At 33.2% G+C, this 23,894-nt stretch overlaps 2 protein-coding genes across 4 annotated transcripts; one reads left to right on the forward strand and one right to left on the reverse strand.

Moving 5' to 3' along the window:
- Positions 1-1,559: 1,559 nt before the first annotated feature.
- Positions 1,560-6,067, forward strand: LOC139824039 (uncharacterized). The gene is made up of 5 exons (XM_071796527.1): positions 1,560-3,849; positions 4,036-4,098; positions 4,193-4,255; positions 4,341-4,454; positions 4,895-6,067. The coding sequence occupies exons 1-5, from the start codon at positions 3,724-3,726 to the stop codon at positions 5,285-5,287; spliced, it is 759 nt and encodes a 252-aa protein (XP_071652628.1). The 5' UTR covers positions 1,560-3,723; the 3' UTR covers positions 5,288-6,067.
- On the reverse strand, positions 5,795-23,417 carry LOC139824036 (uncharacterized). Of its 3 annotated transcripts, XM_071796524.1 has the most exons (4): positions 23,188-23,401; positions 15,348-15,423; positions 9,956-10,076; positions 5,795-7,393 (listed from the first exon to the last, which is right to left on the reverse strand). In XM_071796524.1, the coding sequence occupies exons 1-4, from the start codon at positions 23,260-23,262 to the stop codon at positions 7,186-7,188; spliced, it is 480 nt and encodes a 159-aa protein (XP_071652625.1). In that variant the 5' UTR covers positions 23,263-23,401; the 3' UTR covers positions 5,795-7,185. The 3 variants fall into 3 exon arrangements, with proteins under 3 accessions (XP_071652625.1, XP_071652626.1, XP_071652624.1); XM_071796525.1 differs by lacking the exons at positions 5,795-7,393; positions 9,956-10,076 and adding an exon at positions 10,795-11,830 and having other exon boundaries at positions 23,188-23,417; XM_071796523.1 differs by lacking the exons at positions 5,795-7,393; positions 9,956-10,076; positions 15,348-15,423; positions 23,188-23,401 and adding exons at positions 10,795-11,830; positions 12,578-14,848.
- Between the last annotated feature and the right edge of the window lie 477 nt (positions 23,418-23,894).

Consider the following 23,894-nt stretch of genomic DNA (forward strand, 5'->3'; position numbering starts at 1 on the left):
TTTGCTTTACATAATTATGCTATTGATAATGGGGTATATATGTATTTCTTAAGCATATGATACATATATCAAAGAATTAAAAAAGATATTAATGAGAAAATAATTTTATTAGTTTTTCTTCCTCAGCGTTCGTCTCCAGGAAAAATCGGCGAGCACGTTGCTACGTACGTGGTGTACTGCATTTTAAGAATAAAAATGTAAAATTTAAAAAACTATTTTCTGTGTATATATTCTGCGTGCAGGGGTGTATTTATATACACGAGATCTTTATAGAGAACGAGGAAGTGATATCTGGTTGGAGGAAGCCGTTACGCGATATCGAATCTTTTCCTCAGGATACGAAAAACTTCGAGATAGAGATCTTGCCGATTCTTTATAGAAATTGAGCGTTTTAGTACGCCTGATATTATTGATTAGGGCCACTTCGATCAAACTTTGATTAACTTAATCGTTGATTAGTCCACTGGAAATGACCATCGCATTTGTCAATCTGTTTATGAGTAAATGCGGTTGGTCATTTCCAATGGACTAATCAACGATTAAGTTAATCGGAGTTTGGTCAAAGTGGTCCTTAGTCATATAATTTAGTAACGTATAATAAATCGCGTTGCAGCTCATGCATTAATTAGAAAAATGTACAGACATTACTAAAGTTCTTTATATTCCAGGTCAAGTAAAAATATACATATATAATAGAAATCCAAGTAAAACAGACTACCATATATAATAGTCGCGATTTTCCGATTACGTGTTGCGCGGCGCGTTACACAGATCGTATAGCACAGAAACGATCTCGCAATTGACGAAAGTAACCAACCCGCACATGTAACAGAAGACTTACATATCACTCTCTTGATATCGCGAAACGTATTAAAAGATATAACGAGTTCGATTCCGTTATCTTTCCCTCTCTCTATCACGGATCCTGCGCGCTTACCAGACGCGCGGAAATGAAGACGCGCGTTTACGTAACGAAAGCGGTTACGTCATGCGCACAGTTCGCGCTTTCTTAATTGAATTACAAATGACAGGTTGCTGGTAACGATTCCATCCGATCAGGAAACAAGAAGGGCAGCGTTGGTCAACGGACATCAGAAGAACGAACAAGGAGCCGATGCTCGCGTCACCAGAGATAACTCCGTCCAGTTATCGAGATGTTTCTTGCCGCTGTACGTCGTATGATCGATGCGATCGATCTCGACGGATCTCTCACAGCGAAAGCCCCACCCGTTTTACCTGTCCTACCTGCCCGGCCACGTTGAATCGTTTCCATATAAAAATCCGACTCGCTTCCGGTTTCTTCACGACATGATTTTCAAGATTATAGGTAAATTGCATACAACTAATACACATTTTTTTAAGAATTGGATCTATATAATTGTCATCACACACATACATATAAATGACGAAGGATTTTCGTATCTCGAGAAGGTAAATAGTTTAGAACATTTAGAACCTTTATTATACACATATAGAAGTTCAACGTCTTTGCAAAATACTGCAAAAAATCAACGGATGCGTGATGAGTTTAGCACCTGCTGTATACCCCTGCAATAAACCTAGACATGTAGTTGCAATAGAGTTGAGAAATTCGTGTCACGACTTGAAAGTAATTTTACTGGACATATATAATCTTACATCGCAGGATTTTAACGCCCTCGCTGACTGTGAAAATTTACAAAAAATGTATATGTTATTAACCTGTAAGTGCGTGTGCTTTTTAATTTTCTTTTAAAATACATGTTACCGTATCCTTTATAAACGAAATTTATGCGTTTGCTTCTTTTGCATCTCAAGCATCTTGAAAAAGTTGCATTAATTTTTTCTTTGCGATTGAAGTACTGTAATAATTATATGATTTTTATTACAGACTCGGCCCAATCGCTGATAATAGCTTGAGTTTATTACTTTCTTGCTATCAACATTTGGAAGAACTTTATTTGTTCTTTACTGTTCTCATTACTGATCGCTTTATTTATAATTATTAGCAAAATTAAAAAGCTTGAAACTATAAGTATTACCATCCTTGTTCATGAATATGAACCTTAATTGTGTAATATAGTTTCAAAAGTTTTTTAATTTTGATAGTGATTCCAAATTGCGATCAGTTGTGAGATTAGTTTGAACAAATAAAGTTCTTGTAAATGTTGACAGAAAGAAAGTAATAAGTTGCTTGAGCTCAGCTCGCCTTTTATATACTAGCGCGTGACGATTTTTGATTACGAGAAAGTACCGGCGAAAGTCTCGCGTTTTCGCGCTTATCCACCGGTGAGACCGCTCGACTTTGTCACACTGTTATTTTCATTTTAATTAATATTTTTAAGCTTGTACTGTAGAAATCGGTAATATAAACTTTGAATAAGATGTTTATGATAATCAAGTTAACAAAATGATTTGAATTTAAACTGGGCTTATTATGAGGAACTAGAAAATAAATTATGTTATTATATGAAAACTCTCCTCCTCATTCTATTACTCGTTTCCGAATGTGTTGCGCACGTTGATTATACACATTGTATATGGGACCTACAGTTTAACGCCGATTCCAAACGGCTATAGATATTTAAATATAAAAACTAGAAAATCGAAAAACTTTCAGCCGTTTATTTGACCGGAGTGTGGCGAGCTAGGATTAACATGCGTACTAAATTTACTGTGTTGTAGCTTATATATGAATATAAGACATGCATTCAATTGAAAAATGCAAGTCTCTGTCTTGGAAAAACATAAAATATATTATACAAATTAATCAATGCAATAATCATTTACAATAAAGCTTTTGGGTACGTAGCAAAATATTCTACCTACTGATATTTTAATAATTGTATAAGAAAATTGGAGTAGAAAAACCTCTCGAATTGCAGATTAAATTCTAAATAAAATAGTCAAAATAAACAATATACGATTATAAACATATTTTGTAAAAATTTTATTAATATTAAAATATTATTAAAGGTTTTTTATTTTTTATTTTTTGTTTTGAAATGTCTCATTTCCTGCTCTTGCTTATATTGGACGTTTCTTTTCTAATTGTAAACATTAATGTTTCACATAAGTGTTATTAGCATAAGTATTATTATGCTAACTATGCAATATGTTAAAAAAGATATTATTGTATCGTATCGTGACAAAGTGATAAACATACTTACAGTTGCGTAATAAAAAATTACACGTTTTTGTCTCAAATATTTGAACTTTTCCATCAAAAGTATTTTTACTGTATGCATTGTTGCAAACATACATAATGCAGAAAATTAAAGTTTTATTTATAATATAAATCGTTTTCTAGTGCATATTAACTTCTTCAAGCAGAATTCAAGAAAGAAATATTGCAAATTACTTGATAAATATTATATGAATCGCCGATTTTAATCGAGATTTTAATCGAAATCACCCTAAAAAATATAGATTTCTTATTCACATAATCAGTAAAAATAGAATGTCGAACATAATTCAATAACGGATTGGTGACAAAATTGACCATGTTATATTTATGTCAATTCTTTTTTAATATTTCCGAAAATTTTTTTGTTACCGACATTATTTATAAATATATACAATACGTGATTAATTATCTCAACAACTCGCTCTTGATTATCTTCGTCAAACTTCAGTTGAATCTAGAATTTTTGGTTATTAGGTTATTATATGGAGAAAAAAAATTTTTTAATCCGCTATTTCTCTTGACTTTGTCAAAATACGATTATAATATTTATGTGTTGAATGTTTGCCCGAAATTGCTTGTTTAGGATATTCGCAAAGATAATCATGTATCTGGTATATCGCTTCTTTACTAGCGTAATCTTTGCGATGATAAATGCGACTATTGTGTTGTATATGTGTCAACGTGTGAGTTACAACTATTTTTATGTATTGTATACATGAGAATGTTATACTCGTCTTTTTATTAAAAAGCAATAGCCATTATGTGCAAATATCGAAGATAAATAGCATATATATTTTATATAACAGTTTAATTATTACTTACTTAGCAAATATTTGGTTACGCATATACATAATGTTCTAACATTTCAGTTCTTCCGAGTGATGAGAGCGCATTATCAGATTATGGCCGAATCTGAAAGATTTAATTCAATTGTAAGCGTATATTTTATGCAAAAGCAAACATACATTAAGTTTTCTTAAATTACGATCAGTAATATAATTTAAGTAATATATTGCTACTCAATAGATTTCCGAGTCACGGGCAAGCCTCAATTATATCAGCTCGAAGGTATCCAAAGGAATGGATCAAGTACTTTAATTAAATTACCTTCACAGTTAAAGAACGGTATGACGCTTTTAATTTTAAGTTATTTTTAATAAAATTACTTGTACAGATGAAGGAGGACATTGCCAAAGAATTGTTCATTACCGACCACTTAACGAAGCTTAGTTCGAAAGTAGGTCTATTGCTGCAACGTTATTCCGAATTGGAGGAAGGATTGATCGAGGTACAAATGTCTAAATGATAAAGTAATAAATGACTAAGCGTTTAAATTTAATTTAAAAAATAAAGAAAACTTTAATATAATTGAATAAACTTGAAATAATTCAGTATCCCATGATAAAATAATACAAAATAGAGAGAGATGCACTCCAAATGCCGCTTGTTATATAAACATATTATAATATTATCAAATGGAATATGTAATGCAGTGTATTATTAGACAAATTCAAATATTTCTTTAAAAAAAATAAAAAAAAATTTTCCTATTATTATAATTTAACTCAAATATAATGTGTGAAACATATTGCCATTAAATGCGTTGATTTTTATTATAACAAGGTCTTCGAAGCAAGACATTAATAAAAAGATTCTTTATCTACTTGAGAAAACCATATACTTAAATTTGCTTGTGAGATATAATTAAAAGCCTTGCTTTCTTTACAGCTAGTAAGAATGAATCACAATACAAAGAGCGTGCAGATTGAGACACCGCCTGACATTAACGAGGAAGTTAAATGCATCCTCGCGGCGGTAAGAAAAAGGCAATCGCAGCCGCAGCAGCAGCAGTCAGACCGTCCGCGAACGCCGAGAAAATTGCGAATATCGACAAACGCTTCGGCGGCAGTGAAAGATCCTCAGCCGCATAATTCCATCGCAAATTCGAGATTCCTTACGTCGCAGTCATACGATACCGATCTATCAAATGTAACGACGCTTGAGAGACAAGAAAGACCCCGTACGCCCGCATATCCGGAAGTCCAGCTGTTGAACGATCTGAGACCGGCGACTGATGCAAAACCCATTGGCTTTCGACCATCCTGGAAGTGCGAGACTTAAGATGACCGTCGGACAAATTTGTTTTTGTATTTCTTTCAGTCCCTTCTTTTGATAATTATCTTTTTTGTAAAAACGCAGGAAAAATTGTGACTGTAGAACAAGATAAATGGATACAATATTTTCTGTGTTTGAACACGTATTTCTATATAACAAAGATATATGTATAGTAAAGAATATTGCAATTATATAAAAAAATTAATTCTTTTAAATATTTCAAAATTTGTACATGCATGTAAATGTATAGAGAGTGTAAGAATATGATATGAAGTAATAATGATTGAAGACGATATAAAAAGGTTGCAAATGTTATATCTTCAGGAAATAATTGTTTATTAAAGTAAGATATATAATACTACAAATATATAAGTATTATTTATGATATAAAAAGTTATATCTAAGAAAAGATTATATTCTTTATTTTTTTTTTCAAGTATTGTCACTTAAAGAAATGGTACTTTTTAACATTTTCATACTTGTGTGACATTTGTAACCTTTCTATGTTATCTCTCTAATTAGCCAGAAATTTATTATTGTTCTTTTTAGATAGTACACTTTTGCAGAATGACAGAATTTGCATACGAGTAAAGAGGACAAACCACGTGATATATTTTATCCGATCTCCAATCGGTTAAATTTCGTCAAAGCGACGAAATAGTTTTAAATCATTTCTAAATTACAAAGAGAGAAGAAATTTCTTTGCCAGGTCATGCCTTTGGACATACAGATATTCGAGTATTTTTAGTATTTTTCAATGGAAACTCTTTCAAACGAGTTTCCTTTTTTTTTAAGAGGAACGACACACCATAATGTTTGTATCTCCTGCCGCTTCTTTCCTAAGATTTAATCGCGTTGAGTATTCGATTTTGTATTCACCATATATGTATATAATTCTGAGATTCACACACTGAGCTGAGTTAATATATACAATTAATTACACATTAACGATATATACACGCCGTTCATATTTAGATGAAAGTTAATATCATTTTTACGATGCAGCGTGTTTCGAAAAAGTCGTTGAAGATATAGCGAGAGTAAGAGCTTCTTTGAAATAAATCCAATTACTTTCACTTAAGCTATTTTTCGAGATAAATGATAATTAATTTGCTCTCATGCAGATTCTTTCGTGGATTCAATTGAGTAAAATAATCTCTTTGTATATATTTTTTCTTTTGCTTAATTCATAGAGAATGAACTAACGAATGTTTTGTCATAGTCACCGATTCTATTTTTATTGTACAAAAGTTTTTAAATAGACCTTTATTGATTGCAAGTGTTTAACTTTTGCTATTAAATACTTTAAAAATATATTACAGCTAAAAATAATTTTTATAAAAAGAAACCTACTTTAAATTTAATTGAATCGTGCGATATAGTTTATCCATTTTTATCTCTGGAATTTATAATTCATCAAAATTTTATAAGTTATTAATATCAAATATTTGCATAATTATCAATATCTCGAAAGTGAGACCCACTATCACTTTTCTTAGTTTATCCTCTAGAATTTGGATTTGAAAGTACATTTAGTGGTTTTCAGCATATCGATCGAGAAGAGAAAAAATTATGTCAAGCAATGTTATCATCCAAAAAAATGCCTCTCGATTTTGTTCAAAAAATAATCTCACGTTTTGCGTTTTGCCATGTAATAAGTTTCGATGTAATATATCCGGTTTTAAATTCGCAGCCATTAGAGAACAGCAATGGCAAAGGGATTGATTTTAATTTGCGTCGAATATTTTTTTTCGAAATTTCACGTAGATTAAACGAGTTTTTTTTTCTTTTAATAGAGTGAGTGTGTGTACAATTCGTTCCGATGTTTCTCGCTGCTCTTCTCTTTGCCCTTCGCCCTTTCTGTGCCCTTCATCTCGCTATCCTCTCCACCTGTCCTGCGCCGATTAACGTCGCTGCCTGTCCGCCAGATAATTATTGAGCCTCTTGACGAATCCGCTCCAACTACCTCGATCAATCTCATCGAAGTTTCGCTTGAAGAAGCTGTCGAACGCGGTATCGATCTCGTCGATGTTCCTCTTTGAGAAGCGATCAAACCCCGATCGGTCAATCTCGTCAAAATTGCCAGGATGTACGTTCATCACACTGAGCCGCCTGCAATATAATGGACACACTGTAACGAATCTGTAAGAGAACCACGTTCTCGGTTGTTTTACTTCAAAATGGAATGTTATGTAAAATAATAAATGGAATTTATTTTAAAAACGCAATAATATCTCGGAGATAGGTATATATTGAACAACCGAAGGAAAAATATAGAATTTAAATGGAATTTTATATTCTTCGCATTTAAATTTACTTTTCAAATTAGAAAAATATCAGTTTTTTTATAGTTTCTTTAAACTATGGTGTTATTAAACATAAAATTGATTGTTTTTATAAGAAAGTATGTTAATAAGTATGAGATTATACGACCGTGTAAGATATACAATCAAAGGGAGAAAACGCCGTAATCGGTCAGGACCGGATCTTGCTTGTCCGAATAATATATTAATTCTTGAGTGACTTTTTTACGTACAATTCTTCTTGTGATTGTATCGTTCTGGCTTTGGTTGAGACTGCGTTATGTCCGAAAGTAACGGCGCGTGGTCTGCCAGGGCATAAGAATTGTACGTAAAAAAGTCACTCAAGAATTAATATATTATTCGGACAAACAAGATCCAGTCCTGACCGATTACGGCGTTTTCTCCCTTTGAAGGTATGTTAATATGTTGTACTAGTAAATAATACTACAATAAATACAATATAAATGCTTCCAGACGAAAATTGTCGGAAAGAAGGGGTTATCGATAAAACTGGTCATACGCAATGAAGGGAATATGGATGTTTATAGTCAGACTAGCAGGAAGCTAGGTTCGATCGCAATAGACATGACTTCCTTTTTTTCTATTTTTTTTCAGCGATGAACACAACTCAATATCCGCAGCGATATCTAACATCCGGCATTTATAAAAAAAACCGTAGCGTTGAAGCAAAAAAGATGATAGACGCACAGAAAATGCGCTTCATCGGACCACCGTGTGGAATAACAGTGTTCAAAATATCGGGGGCATTTTATTCTGTATCGGGAGCGTTTTGTTCCCATTCATATTCATCTTTCAACATTTTCGGTTTTACAAAATTTATTACTTTTCCTAAAATGTCGCTCGTAAATAGTTTTACTAATATACAACAAAAGTAATCGCATCTGGATATGGTCAGATAAACGAGAAAAGAGATATATTGACGGCGGTAATCAGCCGTGAGAAAAGATCGCATGTGATACCGGGTATTATATATGTATATCTATTATGGATATTTGTCGAGTCTGACATATGTGAAAGGTTGAATGGCAACGATCGAGGTCGTGTTTATGGTAGAGCTGCCAATGGTAACACGATCAAAAAAGCAATATATTGAATTTGGTAAGGAAATCAATCCTCTTGTATGCGCGACAGTTGAATAAACTGCACGTGGTGATTTTATCGTCAATATACAGATAGAAAAATACGGATAAAAGTGATGAGACTGTGGGGAATTAAACAATAACTCGACGAGCTGTATGTATATTTTGTATATGTATAACAAATAATTGGCAATGCAATGATTTTTTTTCTTTGTATCATAACGAGAATTATCTCGAGCGTGGAGAAATTGCATCGCGAGTAAAATGAAAAAAAGAATCGAAATATTTTCCATTCAAACTCAAGAAGTAATTTCGAAAGTGCTTCACTTCATTAAGTATACACGAAAAAAATTGCACGTCTCTAAAAGCGAATAAAATGTTTTATATGCATACGCAATTCAATATTTTAAAACTAATTGAAGTGTATAAATTTAATCAACACACTAAATGTATATTTGCAATATAAAGCCTAATTAAATTAAAAATAAAATACTGATTAATTTACTGCATAAATTTTATTCAAATTTACATTATTTTCTGATTAAATAATTTCTTTCCGAATTATTAACTCAATTTTCTGGACAAAATATATTATCTGATGTTATATCGCGCCAATTTTTTTGTCTCCCTTTGGCTGTTTTTAAAATTAACCTAATTAACAGTAAACCTTTTTAATCGACCTAACTGACTATCATTATAATCGTCATGACAATACGATCATCGATTTTGGTCAAATTAATCGTCAAGACATTTCGATAGGTTTTAGTCTTTCTAAAATGATGTAATTTTGTTGTTTATAGATATAAGCATTCTCTCTCTATTTAAAATCTCTGTGTAAAAAATTTATTGCGAAAAATATTACCTTAGCCAAGCAGGTCCCTCAATCCGTGTGGGTGTCGAACCAATTTTTAAAACTAAGTTTCTGGATAATAGGATATTTTAATTATTGCTTTTGTGAGAAAGAGAGAATAAAAGATTAACTTCTAAATCAAGAAATTAATATAAACCACATTTAAAAAGATATATATGTATTAGCCTATTAATAAACTTTTTAAGAAGTCATAATAAAATTACGCGTTGTAGATCTAACTAGCAATAAATATTTATATCTGCTGTTTAATGTAATCTGTGAATTATTTGATATATTCCGATACTTAATGGAGAATATTTCGATAAAAAATTTACTTAATGGAATATACGAGAGCTCTTCGCTTAAGTAGGCTCATATTTTATTATCACAGGTCGAAACACGCGCATTGATAACAATTTACCTGAAAGGTATAAACCTCTTGCTCTCACCAAAGGTTGCTCCAGATAACGAATCCAGCCCTCGACGTCCCTGTCGCAACAGATGGCCTCCGCCGACACCATTTATATTGCGGTTGCCCATACCTTGAAAATTTCAGAAAGTTCCACTATGTCTATGTATTAATTCTAATGGGAGGTTACAATATTATGGAAAATTCAAGACGATAAAAAAAACAAATGTCGGTTTGGAAAGAACAGATATATTTTATTACAGATAAAATTTTATTACCTTTCCACTTAATAGAACAAAAAACACGATGACAAAAAAAGCAATATAATTGCAAGGTTCGAATTACCGCTGTCCTGTGAGATGATTGGATGATGATTTTCGGACGAGTAAATGATCTAATTTAGTAGATAGAATGTATCGCAAGTATATTTAAAATTAAAAAGTTTTTTTTTAAATAAGAGAATACATTTTTTTATTTACGAGTAACATATTTTAAAAAGAATTTTAACAAATATAAAAATTAAAAGATATTTGAATCTTTTCACTTTAATTTAAATTATACACATCTGCTACTATACGATATTGTGAACTTTATAAGTCATGTTAACCTGCGTATTGTTAATATATTTTATTATAAATTATATATAGGAATGCGTCATATATATATGTGGGAAAAATAATTTTTCTGATAAAGTTAAATGGTAAAAAACGGATGTGTAATTAAATTGTAAATAAATATACAATTTTGTACATGTATATTAATTATTTATGTATTCTCCATATATGCTCTTTTTCCAGCTAAATTCTTCCATTTATCATATGCGATGGATTTAATTTTAATTAAATCAAAACTGCGTGTCGTAGTTGCATGTTTATTAAATACAATTGTTTGATTGTGATTTCTTACATAGAATATGCACAACACATCAGATAATTATAATAAAAAAAAATCGCATCTGTTGCAAAATTAAAAATCAATATAGAAGCCTTTCTCATTAATACAATCACTTCTAATAAGCCGTTCTACATCTCTTTTCGTATTCTGTACTGATCCACCATGATCAGGCATCGGTGCAACATCAATTCAAGCTTCTCACGAGATTTCCACCGCCGATCTGATCCAAGTTTCGCACAAGATTTCCGTCTCCAATCTGATCCAAGTTTCTTACAAGATTTCCGCCTCCGATCTGATCCAAGTTTCTAACCAGATTTCCGCCGCCGATCTGATCCAGATTTCTCACTAAATGTCCACCACCGATCTGGTCTAGATTTCTCACTAAATTCCCTCCGCCGATCTGATCCAGATTTCTCACTAAATGCCCTCCGCCAATCTGGTCGAGATTTCTGACTAAATTCCCGCCGCCGATCTGATCCAGATTTCTCACTAAATGTCCACCACCGATCTGATCTAGATTTCTCACGAGATGCCCGCCACCGATCTGATCTAGATTTCTTACGAGATGCCCGCCACCGATCTGGTCCAGATTTCTTACGAGATGCTCGCCGCCAAACCTATCCAGATTTTTAACGATTTGTCTATCACCCTCTAGCGCGTTGTTCGAAATATCGCGATCAATAAGTTGATTCATAAATAACTGGTCGTTTATTTGACCGGTATTTAAATTGGAGCTGTATGGATGACTTATCATATCTGCGTACGCTACGGAGTTGAGTGAAGAATTAATGAGATTTCCATTGCCAAATCGATCAGCAAAATGTCCCCCTCGACGGATTGTGTCGAGTATTTGCTTGTCACTGGCAGCATTTAAATATTGAGCTAAGCGACTTTCTTCTCCGTTTAATAAACCCTTGAATTGCTTGTCGGTATCCCTCACGAGGTGTCCCCCGCCAATCTGATCCAAATTTCGCTTCGCGTTCTGGTTCATCCCTACAATGATGAAAGAGAGAGAAATTACTATGGCTTTCTCATCGGAGGACGAAACTAATATTATTTCCGTGAATATTTATTACGCTGTTAATTACAATCGAAATATTCATATCGCATTTGCATTGGACTGAATAAATTAATGGTAAACATGCGGGGTACAATAAATATGGAGGAATTAATTTCGTATCAAAATCTAAATTCATTGAAATTACGATACATGCATCAGTGGTTTCAATCTTCGTTTTTACGTTTATTCGCGATGGACGTGATTTATGTGGTCATCTGTGTCATGCGTTATATGAACTATTGCTTCGAAAACTGATGTTCAATCTCGTCAATTCATTTTAATTATATTTTTACCTTATTTCAACTTCTCTTTTTTTATTAGAAGTGTTAACAAAAATTATTTATCTATATAACTGAAGAAGAGTAAAAATGTGTCGGATAACAATCATCTGGCGACAGTTTTTTACTATTTATTTTAAAAATATTTAATAATTTCTACAATTTTTAAATCATACATTATGAGATATATATAATACGTGCATATAAAATTCATGCGTGCTACCGAAAATAGTCAAAAAAATTATTGAAGAATTGCGTGAGGCCAACTTTATCGTGCAGCCGGAACAATTGGAATAAAAGTCGCAGGGGGATTTGCGCCCACGGGTGCAATAAAACCATGCAAAACGCTGCCATGCGTGACATTAGCGAATTTTCACACCTAAACTGTTATATCACGCTTACCTCCGTCAACGTCGGCCGCGCGATTTTATGGACAATCCGCGCGCGCGGCATTGTGCTTAAACATTTTTCGCGCGAAAATTTTCCAAGAGAATTTTCCGCACTCGTTTTCTTCGCGCGAAAATTACGAGGGCGAGAGCAGAGCGCAAATTTCCCAGGTGTATTGTTTATGACCAACTACGCGAACTTTTGATTTGTGGCACCACGATTATTCTGGAATCGCCGGACACACGCGCGCTCCAAATAAATGATTAACGGCACAATTTAATATGGAAATACACAATGAATGATAAACGCGTGTACGCAAGTACAAGAAAGATAGCAGCTGAAAGGGTCGAAATAACAATGTGAATAAATGATGCGTGTTTGTGAATTATTAAGTTTGTAACCGTACCGTATAAATGTTTTATTGCTCCGTCGAACTCGATTATACGTATACAAAATACTAATAACATTTCTAGATATTGTCCGTTAAAAAACGCAACTCTATTGTTCACGTCAATTTATTATTTAGATTCACACGTGCCTCCAATCGGATAATATTAGAATATATATATTAGAACATTATATATAAAATGTCACAACGCGATAATCCTGAAAAATTATAATTAAAATCAAACTCTTAAAAAGCAATCTATACAAATCGATGTTCTACATATTTTATTCCCCACCTCTAAAGTAAAATTATTTTAAAAAAGCTTGTATATATAAACCGTTTTTTCTATTTAAAAAAATTTCCATTCGTTTGCCAGTGTTCATATCGAAATTAATGATGTGGATTTTGCACGTGATTATTTTATTAAAATTCAGCGCGCGCCGTGTTTCTTGTTTATACATTTTTGAAGTTGATTGAAGTTGACGGCTAATCAAATTGTTGCAAACGGCCGAATTAACTGTTACATTTTCCAGATAAGTGTGGGCGTTCTATACGAGTTTATGGCCTTTGAATCGCCGATCGTAATGCCTTAATCGAGCCGTAAAACGCAGTCAAAAGAATGCACCATAATAAGCGTCGTAAACCAAGCTTCTATAAGCTTTTTATCTATCAAAATAATATTTCTTGCGTATATGTGCATTCAGAACTGTTCTATACACGTTCCATTCTCTTATTTAATTTTAATAGCTTAGTTTTGCAAAACGGTTGTATTTTATGACCGAGTGTTTTATCGACTATGAAATAATATCTAATTTTTATTTTATTAATAAATAACATTACTCATAAGAAAGAAAATTTTAATTCTTAAATCGTGAAAAATACTAATTCTTTTCACAATTGCGGTTGTCAAATTAATTATTGTTAATTTTAAAAATTTTAGAAAAATATGCTTTATATACTTTAACTTTATGATATTGTCCTATTTTTTAACCTTCTTGTAAATGGAGAAAGATATTTTTCTTCTTTTTCTTGGAAAATGTTGCACATGGTTTAAAAACACGCAATGGTCAAGAGATATCCAGATAGTATTTTAGCTGTAACAAAATAAAATATCCTGCATGGCGAAACTTCTTCTTCACTTTTGAGAAGTTTTATCTCTTTCAATTTATTTTCTTTTTGCAACAACGTATGTACTTAATATCTTCTCTTGACATTACTTAATGGCACAATCCGCACAATTAATTTTAGTTAATTTTAATTTCGCGATATCAAACAACTTCAGACACGTTAATATAATCGATTGACACTCCTACAAGTAATTAATTGAAGTGTATAATAAAAATACTGCAAGAGTGTATTCGTATATCTAACCTCTTGACATGCAATTCCGATGATAGATCGGAACAGCATAGAAGTAATACATCAAAGGGCAAAGGATTATGGTATATGCATAGTAGTCTCGAGGCGGTATCGATCACGAATCGTTTTCTTATCTGCGACAATACGCGATCTACTATAATTAGATGCAAACGCGTTAGTATAAGTTTAAGATAGAAGTTAAAGTGGCGAATTGTTTAATGCGTCGCGTAATTGCAAAAAATTCTCAGCGACAAATGATCTATAAACTGGAACGATCTGGTGTGTGCTGCACACTAGAAGTGTGCGTTTTTTTTTTACTCGTGTCTACTGATCTTCGTCGTGTGATAAAACGCAATTAAACATAATCTATTTGAGTCTTTATTCACATCATTTCTGTTTGCCGCTATTACTAGTATAAGTTAGATATTAGTTAACAATGCATTAAAAACGCAAATGTTTACAGATATCTTCATTCTTATTTTAATTCTATATAATCAATTTTATTAATAAATACCATCTGTCTTTATCATCTTTGTTAAAAAAATATATATAAAACAGATGAGAAAAGGATCAAAGAAATTTCTGGAAAACATTTTTCAAATATATAAAATTATGTTTAAATATATTTCTTTCTCTTACATATGACATTTTTCTCTTGTATAATCTTTGATTGTACAAGAAAAATAATAAAAGGAAGAATAAAAAATAATGCAAAAGATAATCTTTACGTTCTTTTTATTAAAAAGTTTTATAAGTTTAAGAAAATGAGAAAAAAGTACCTGTAATAATCATACATAAATGTAATAATTGTATATATGATTATATATGATAATATACATATTCTGTAATATATCTTGTTTCAAACTTGTTTGTAATAATTTATCAAGTTAAGTTATTATAATTAGCGTTTACATATTGAAAATTGATATTTGCTGTCGTTTTTTTTTCTTAGATAGTTTCTCGTTTTTCAATATAATTCGATATAATTTTTAATATAATAAGCATAAATAAGTTATCCTTTTTTTGGCGAATACTTACTTCGATCTTCCCAGTATCTTGTAAAGAAATCCGGCAATACCCCATATTCATTCTGTTGTACCGTGTTCGGTCCAGCCTGTAAACAAAAGAAACTTTTTAATTGTAGCCACAGGCTTTTTATACACAGCTTACCTATTGTCATTCTAACAAAGTTGCAGCCACAGGCTTGTTTTCATTATTAACGACTATGTCATTTGCTAATTACTGTATTTCACATCATTTGCGTCAGCGTTTATAAAATATTAACGAGTGATGGTAGAGTCACGACATATCAACTTTATCGTTGACATTTTTAAAAAAGTTAAATAGAAATTTCATTATATTAAATAAAAGTATCACATAAAATAGAAATCTGATATCGATTAAAAATTTTCAAAATTATTAAATCAAGCAGTAAAATAAAATTTATTTATTACATTTAATATTAATAATTAATATATGTAACAATTATAAGTGATATTTAATAATTATACAAATTACATAAGTTTATCTTATATTTTTCTATAATCTATAATTAAATTTTTGGTTCGATAATTGTCTTTAATATTTAATTATTATTAATTAAATTACCCCAAAACACAAAACCTCCAGTTTTCTTAATCATAATTTTAATAAAAATGCATGAACTGTTCTTTAAGATAAGCGTAAAAGACTTTTATTTATTTGTCTTTCTAATTAAATTTGCAGAATTAACGCATCGCGTGACTTAGTTCTATGTTCTGTTTAAACGTTGTGAGTTTGCGTTTTATCTTTAAACAGAACAAGCTTGACATACAGATCTGAATCTAACACAATAGACTATTTATTCCCAGAGGAAGTTTAATTATTCATTTCGGCTTCATCTATGCAACGTCAGTACGATCGGACGCACATTGTATAATATGTGACTTGAGGCAAGAGGAAGAAAATATAAAAATCACCTTTCGAATACGTGTAATGCAAATGTTAAGATCACGTACATATAAGAGCCACATGTTAAGCCCGTTCTCGGCGTGACGACGGCACGTGCTCGTCGTCCTTATCCCGCCTGCCACGAGGAGGTTGCGAGGCTGCATTATGCTAATTAAAACTTCGTTCGCCGTACGGTGGCTCGGTGCTCGACCTTACATTACGGATCGAATTTACCGCCCGACGTTTTTTCTCCTTCGCCCGTCAGGCGCACATTATAAATTCCCGGCACAGTCATTCCGTAGCTTCGGACGAATTGAAAAATGCATTATGACGGTCGCGCGGTCCCATTCAACGAATGCCAACTGCTTGGCTTCCACATTATTTTCCCGCTCTTGTAACGAGCAATACGCAAAATGTTTATTTTTTGCGTTTTATCGCGAATCTACCACGCTTTCTAGATAGTAGGAAAAAAACTGTAATTGCGTTAATAAATATAATGTCTGATGGACTCGTCAGAGCTCCTCTCTTTAAAACCGCGTAAAAAATTAATTTATCAGTTAAATTGTTACTTAACTGTAGGTTTGTGAAGATCTTAACTGTTATTTCTACAAGAGTCATAACCTTCCCGCTTATAATTGCTTCGTTTAATATTAATTACCGTCCTTTGTAAGGACTTGGTGAGAAACAACCCCTTGAGCCGCCGCGGTCGTGGTTGACCTTGAAGGCACCATCCGCGAACTACAGATCGATATATTACAGTTACTACAGCTCGTCATTATATCATTTACCTGACTTGCATGACTAATTATAAGGGTTAAGGCCGACATAACGGAGATCCCGCATTTTACTCGACGAATCGCTTTTTCCATCCCGGGACGAAAAGCGTTACTCGACAAAACCGGAAGCTACGCGCTATATATTTTGCTCTCAACTTCATATATTTTGCTCTCTTCTTCGGTGAAATAACGCGTTTTAGTGATTTAATCGAATTTTACGACGCAAGGTTTTTCGCTTCGAGGCCTTTCGGAGCAGCAGCAATTTTCCGTAACGTACCGGGATAGTAAGCAAAGAGAAGAGAAATGAAATTCTGCGTACCTACATTTACAAAACGCCGAAGGACGGAGAATTTTACAAATTTAATCTCGCTCTTAAAACCAAACACCGCCGACGTCGACGGTCGACGACAGCTTCGATCGTGCCTTGATGAAATCGCGTTTCTCATCAGTGCGCCATTACTTAACTGTAACGACGCGAGCTGTAATAACTGGCGAGTGCGTCACGGTTAATAGTTAAGTTGACGAAGTTAATAAAGTTTCGATCGATTTTTAAACAAACAATTGGCGATCAAATCAACGAGGAAGTAATTGTTTTTCCGAAATAGCGTTTATGTTATTTGCGAAAATTGCGAAAGTAAACATTGACAAAAATGAAAAATCCATTCTAAGACTACAATTGCAAATTTTATATAAGACGTAATATCATCATATATTATATTTATATGTATATAGGAAGATACAAGATGAGACACCTAAAACAAAATACCAAAATATTTCGAAAACTGAGACAGGCAAAAATGTTTCAGACAAAAAAAAATATATGATCTAGAGAGGACAAATAGTAATAAAATTAATTTTCGAAAAAATCGATTTCTCAATATCACATAAAGATCACCGTCATAATTGAATTATATAATTCTTTTACATAATATAATTTCAGTTATTCTGCAGATTAAAGTAAAGAATTACTAAGTCTCAGTATCAAAATATTTATCTATTATAACAATTATTATAAAATCTATATTTTTGTCTAATTTCTTGCCTATTTTCTTAATGAAAAAACTAATAATACATCCTAAAACCAATGAGTTTTTCTAAAATAAATAAAAACTTGCGCGTGTATGATCTACGCTCAACGTTAGTCATAAGAGTTCAAAACGAAAACTCATTTTTATCCCCATTCAACATGACAGATGAAATTAGAGAGATAGATAAACGTTTCGATATGTCAGTTTAATATCAAGCGTAACGCGCGCTCCGCGAGATCGTTCGATGAGATGCACGATGAACGCTGGGAATTAGAGGACACCGATATCCTCGTGCATATACGCAAACCATTGTTCTGTACAACGCGGTGTTCCAACTGTGTCATCCTGGGATGTGTATTACGCAGCTGCCTCACAGGTATTCATTTGGTATGCATAGGAAAACTTTTCGTACGTTCCCGCATATACGTCGTCCGAGGTTTAACCCGTTCGGCTATCGTCGAGCTATACCCTCTCTTCTATAACATCTCTTCGCCGTCTGAAAGCCGCGGCTATCGCGAATGTCCTTGTAAATTACAACCTCGCGTGTATGCCCCACTCACTTGCTTTAAGTTTTTACATAACAGACAGCCGATGGTATCATCGAATGTGAAATATGTAGGAGAAAACGTATCATGAGAAGTACGTTATTCTCTCATTCCGCAAGAATCCTCGCCGGTTGGATCCAACTCTCCCTCTCTCTTTCTCTCCCTCACTCTGTTCCAAGATGAATATCATGGAAATAAAGAAGGGGATTTTTATTACAAGATTTCAAATGAAATAACACGCAAAGTTAAAAGCTCAGAGAGAGAAGGACAGAAGGAACGGACTCTGCATTAAAATCAATTTTACTACTATTTCACTTGGAACTCTGGGGTAATAATACATATATATACCAATGCAACACGAAATGTATAATTATTTAGGTATAATATTTATATCACTTTAGATTTTCCTTCTTTCTTCGTCGTACGCTTCTTTGTATAAAGAGCAAATCTTTTCTTTTATAGAAGAAACGTATAACAAGAAGGTAGTTTTGAATGTTTATTACACGTTTTTTCTTTACGACACATCTTTATTAATTTCATCGTGCGGCGTGTAAAAAATGTAAAAATACATGTAAAAATGTAACAATTACATTTAACCTTTAGAGGACAAGCAGGTTTTTTCATGATTTTTTATGATTTTTATTTATAACTTTCATATATGTGTTAAAGTGTCATACTACGAAAAATAAGCGACCCTCGTGCAGCCTAAAAATAGGCTTCCCGTCTGGTACGTTAACAAAAATGGAAAAATTGCATAAAATATTTATATAATTGTAAATTAAAAAAAAATTAAAATTAAAATTCAGATCTAACAATAAGAAATGCAAACAAATGCATAAGAAGGACTTTGTGAGAAAAAAATTTTCATTTACGAGTAAAAGTAGAATAGGAAAATAGTAAAGAAAGAGGGAACATATTATCTAAAGATTTCACAAGAGTTCTAAGAAGATAAGAGTAATCGCATCAATATTCGGAATTAACCATTCTCACTTGTTTCCCTTAAGCCCGTATCAGATTACGGATTGGAATTGAGATTGGATTAAAATTTAATCAATCAGAATAAAGAAAACTGATCTCAAGTTTAGCGAACTTTGCTCTGATTCGGTCAAATTTCAATCCAATCTCAATCTCAATCCATAGTCTGATATACGGTCTTTAGATTCCCGGAACTCAATAACCCAAAAAACACTTATATATGATATTTTAGCGTATAAACAGTTTGAGGCCTAAAAATAGGCTTCCCGTCCCCTAAAGGTTAACAATCTCCGGCCAGCAAGGACACTTTATCGAAAGACGCCACTATGGTCGATCTTCACTTCAATCTAAGGAAGTGCAAAGTGACATGGCAAAGTGGTGTCCACTCCGATACGTCGCGTAACCGCCGGCGTAACGCGACTTCACGGCTCATCCGGCGGAAAGCTATGGAACAGCGAGAGCCATCGAGCAATCTCTGTGTCGAGATAATGTCTCGATAAGAGCGGAAAGGTCAAGACACGAGAATAGCGAGCAAGGAGACTGTTTGGCCCCGCGCGACGCTCACTCCGGAGGAACGTCGCGCGACCCGACGCAACAAGTTGCGAATGCAACGAGCCGCATCGCGCGCGCTCTCTCCTCCCTTCTCACGATGGATTATCGAGTAAACCGCACGACAAACAACTGACGAAAGTCCTTGGAAGCTTAACAGGGGGATTAATATAAAGTGAGATCATTCTCGAATAGATTTGCGAAGCGAAGGCTGTAATTATACCACAGGTAAAACGTTCCTTTTGTCGCGCTCCTCCACAAAAGACTTTTTCGCAAAAAGTTCCGACTTTTCTTGGTAGTTTTCAAGTTTGATCGCGCAGCCGCTACTCTCCGCCGGAAATTAAGGGCTCCTATTTAGTGCTTAACCGAGCTTTATTAATATAAATTGCACCACTGAGAAAAAATGTCTTGAGAATAAATAGCGTTTATATATTTTATGAAAATTATTTCAATCTTTCGTAGCTATATAATCAGTTAATTTAATAGTTTAATAATTAGTTTAATAGTTTAATAAATAACGTCAACCGTGTGTAATCACGATTTAATGCTGAATAATATACAAAATTGATTTACCTTTATTAAATTGTTGGAAACTGATTACAAATTTATAATCTTAAAAAACAATTACATTAATTTTATTTTTTTAAAAGCCGTGTTAAGTTAAATCAAATTCATTGGTGCTCCTTTTCCGCGATTCTGAATGGCTCTCCCGCTTGGCTCGCATGCTGCGAGAATAACTGTCAGCGCGAGAATCGTATTTTTCACAATTCACAAATGACAGATTATCATGATTAATTTCAGTTATCTTGTTAAATAAATGTGAAGATTAAATTTGATACATGTTAGGTATATATTAAAGATACATAACACTCGAGAATAAATGACGCGCGCTAGCGTTCTAATAAATAACAAATTTGGCAGCTGACTTAATATCATACTAAAGTAGAGAGCAGTCTGTGTTTTATCACTCAATTACGTTCGTTTTAACGTAATGGACATGTTTCGACGAAATTAATTACATACCGATGGCGCGTGTAAAGCCGATTGAAATTCAATCTCTAAACGTATAATGGGGAATTGTCGAAATTGACAAATAAACAGTCTGTCATGCCCGACGTAGTGCTCGTTCACCTTGTTATTTGGAATTATAATGATCGGTAGGGCGAATATGCGCGCCTGTCGCGCACGCTTACTGCAAAATTACAGCATACAGGCGAACGTTGCGCAATTTTCAATTTAATTACCAAGCTTAACAATTAACCTTTAACGTGACGCAGTAAAAAATTTCTAGTCGCATAATTGGAAAAATTGGACACGTTTATTTATTATGGATGATTTACTTTCATCATGTTCCAAATTATTAACATGTTTTTCATTCAACAAATTATTTACATTTGGCTACATGGCAAGTAAAAAAGCTCTATTTGCGATATTTACACGAAAATGGCTTATACGGAATAATATTATTTAACCTGAAGGTTGTTACTATACCAATCTCTGTATTTAGCTTTTCACTTTGCAATATCGCACATTGTTGCTCGCGAGAAAAGCAAAAATTCGTATTTTGATGTTATCCCTCGATCCCTTTGTTATACATGCATGCATGCATTCATCGAATTTTTGTCGCACGAAATAGAAAAATGCTGCACAGATTTGAAAATCCGTCGACACGTACACCCAAAATGTGACCAATATTTCACACTTAAATTGTGTGCGTTGAAACAAATATTATTCTTACATGATCTATAATTTCATATAACAAAAAGAACTTTATTTCTTTTGTCATATTTTTATATATAACAAAAAGAACTAAAATACCGATTACATTTAAGATTTTCAACTGCGCACTTTATTCTTTTAATATAACTGATTGTGGAGTGGAAATACAAAATGCTAGTAACAGAGAAAGACGCAAATAATATATCAATAATCCGGCATGTGCAACAATAGCCAAAAAATTTTTTTTTATCCTATAGTACAAGATATTTCAAACTTATCGTGACACCTGTTAATTCTTGAGACAGATTCTTAAGACTATTTTGAGGTAAAATTTTGAGCAAAAATTCTAATATCAAACTACCGAGGTTGTAATAGTTTTTACATGAAAAGTGATTAAATTGTCCAAAATTTGGGCGCGCTCAGACAGCACGTCGCACCAGTAATGAAGGTATTTTCAAACATCAATCCTATTCTCGAAATTGATGTAACTCCGTATAACTGAACGTACAAATTTCGGACAATTAGTAAACTTTAACCACTTCTCATTTAAAAACTATTAAGCCTCACATTTTGGTATTAGAATTTTCATTTCAAAATGATTTCAAAATTCTGCAATTAACGGGTGTCATGATAAGCCTGAGACATCTGTTTATTGTCAAAAAATACTGCAAAAATTAATACATACATATATCTATCAAGAACGTAACAACTTTGGAAAAAAAAAATTGAAGATTTTGAATGCGACAACACAATGATTTTAACCCTAAGACCCGGTTGTACCAACGTCACATAACACATTTAACCTTAGTTTAACTCACTCCCTTACAAAAATTTTATACTGTAAGTGATTATTTGGCTAGTAATTATTACTTACTTTGAGTATTCAAAGCATTAAAAACAGTGCTTTAGTTACTAGTAGCAACTAAAAAGTAGAGTATTAACTCAAAATAAGTAATTAATCACTAGCCAAATAATCACAGTATTAAATTTTTGTAAAGGCTCTTCATCTCTTTCTAACTTTCTAACTTTTTAGAAAGAGTCGAAGAGTGAGTTAAACTAAAGTGCTTAAGCTAAAGGTGAGTTAAGCTAAAATGTTATAAATGATGTTGGTGCAATCGGCTCTAAGTGAAACTGAAGAAAAATCTCTTTCGAATATTTAGCGAAAAAGGTTAATTAATAAAATCATTCTTAAAGAAACGAAAATCTTTTTCTTTAGCAATTACAAAACTAAATGCACACAGATTTCAGTACATTTACAACTTTCACATACATAATATTAAATGCTGATGCATTCACGGTCAATTAAAGAATTACTTTATGGTAAAACAAGCAGGTGACATCTGAGGATGTGGTTTACCTGAACGGGTCCGGCAGCCGCGTAAGCGGCCACGCCGATGAAAACGATCACGATCGATGAACCGGAAAGCGCCATTGCGTCACGGCGTCTGATACACTGTGCCTGGGTACCAACGGATGCTGGACTCGTCCTTCAGGGGGAAAATTGAGCGGCCGATTCCTTCAGACTCGTGATGCACACGTCGTGAAAAACGCGTGGAGTGCCCCGAGTCTCGTGCTCCCATGAAATATATAGGGGCTGCGCTCTCCCCTGTTTAGGAAGGGGGTGCAAACATCACGCAGACGCGGCGCGTCGCAGGTCTTCATCAGCGATTAGACATGCGAAATCCGACGCATACGTCGAAAGCGAAAACTGAACCTACAACGTCGATCAAACAAATAAGTAAATGAGAGTTCAGATTTATGCGAGATGCATGCACCAAGATCAATTTTTACGTTTGTTCGTAATGATGAAATCGCGATAGCTGAGAGACGATGAGACAAGATTTTCCTCGTCAATTTAAATTCGATTATGCACGGAAAGAACGGTTTTACTGAAGTATCTAAAAATTTAGCTAGATCTGAAAATAATTTTGTTGCACCATCAAAATAATTATAGTCGCTAAAAGTATGATGATAATGCTGTAAAAAATTTTAACAATTAGTTTGAGTGTTCTACATAATTATTTTGATGGTGCAACAAAATTATTTTCAGATCCAGCTAAATTT

This window comes from Temnothorax longispinosus, unplaced genomic scaffold, assembly GCF_030848805.1.
Source record: "Temnothorax longispinosus isolate EJ_2023e unplaced genomic scaffold, Tlon_JGU_v1 HiC_scaffold_25, whole genome shotgun sequence".
NCBI classification, from domain to species: Eukaryota; Metazoa; Arthropoda; class Insecta; order Hymenoptera; family Formicidae; genus Temnothorax; species Temnothorax longispinosus.

Bases quoted from the DNA above. Each gene is read 5' to 3' on its own strand.
- LOC139824039 (XM_071796527.1), top strand. From the start codon at position 3,724: ATGTTTGCCCGAAATTGCTTGTTTAGGATATTCGCAAAGATAATCATG. The intron at 3,850-4,035 runs GTGAGTTACAAC...CTAACATTTCAG, and splicing joins TGTTGTATATGTGTCAACGT to TTCTTCCGAGTGATGAGAGC. The intron at 4,099-4,192 runs GTAAGCGTATAT...GCTACTCAATAG, and splicing joins CTGAAAGATTTAATTCAATT to ATTTCCGAGTCACGGGCAAG.
- LOC139824036 (XM_071796525.1), bottom strand. From the start codon at position 23,262: ATGGCGCTTTCCGGTTCATCGATCGTGATCGTTTTCATCGGCGTGGCC. The intron at 15,424-23,187 runs GTAAACCACATC...TTTTGTTTACAG, and splicing joins CGGCTGCCGGACCCGTTCAG to GCTGGACCGAACACGGTACA. The intron at 11,831-15,347 runs GTAAGTATTCGC...TCATCATTGTAG, and splicing joins AAGATACTGGGAAGATCGAA to GGATGAACCAGAACGCGAAG.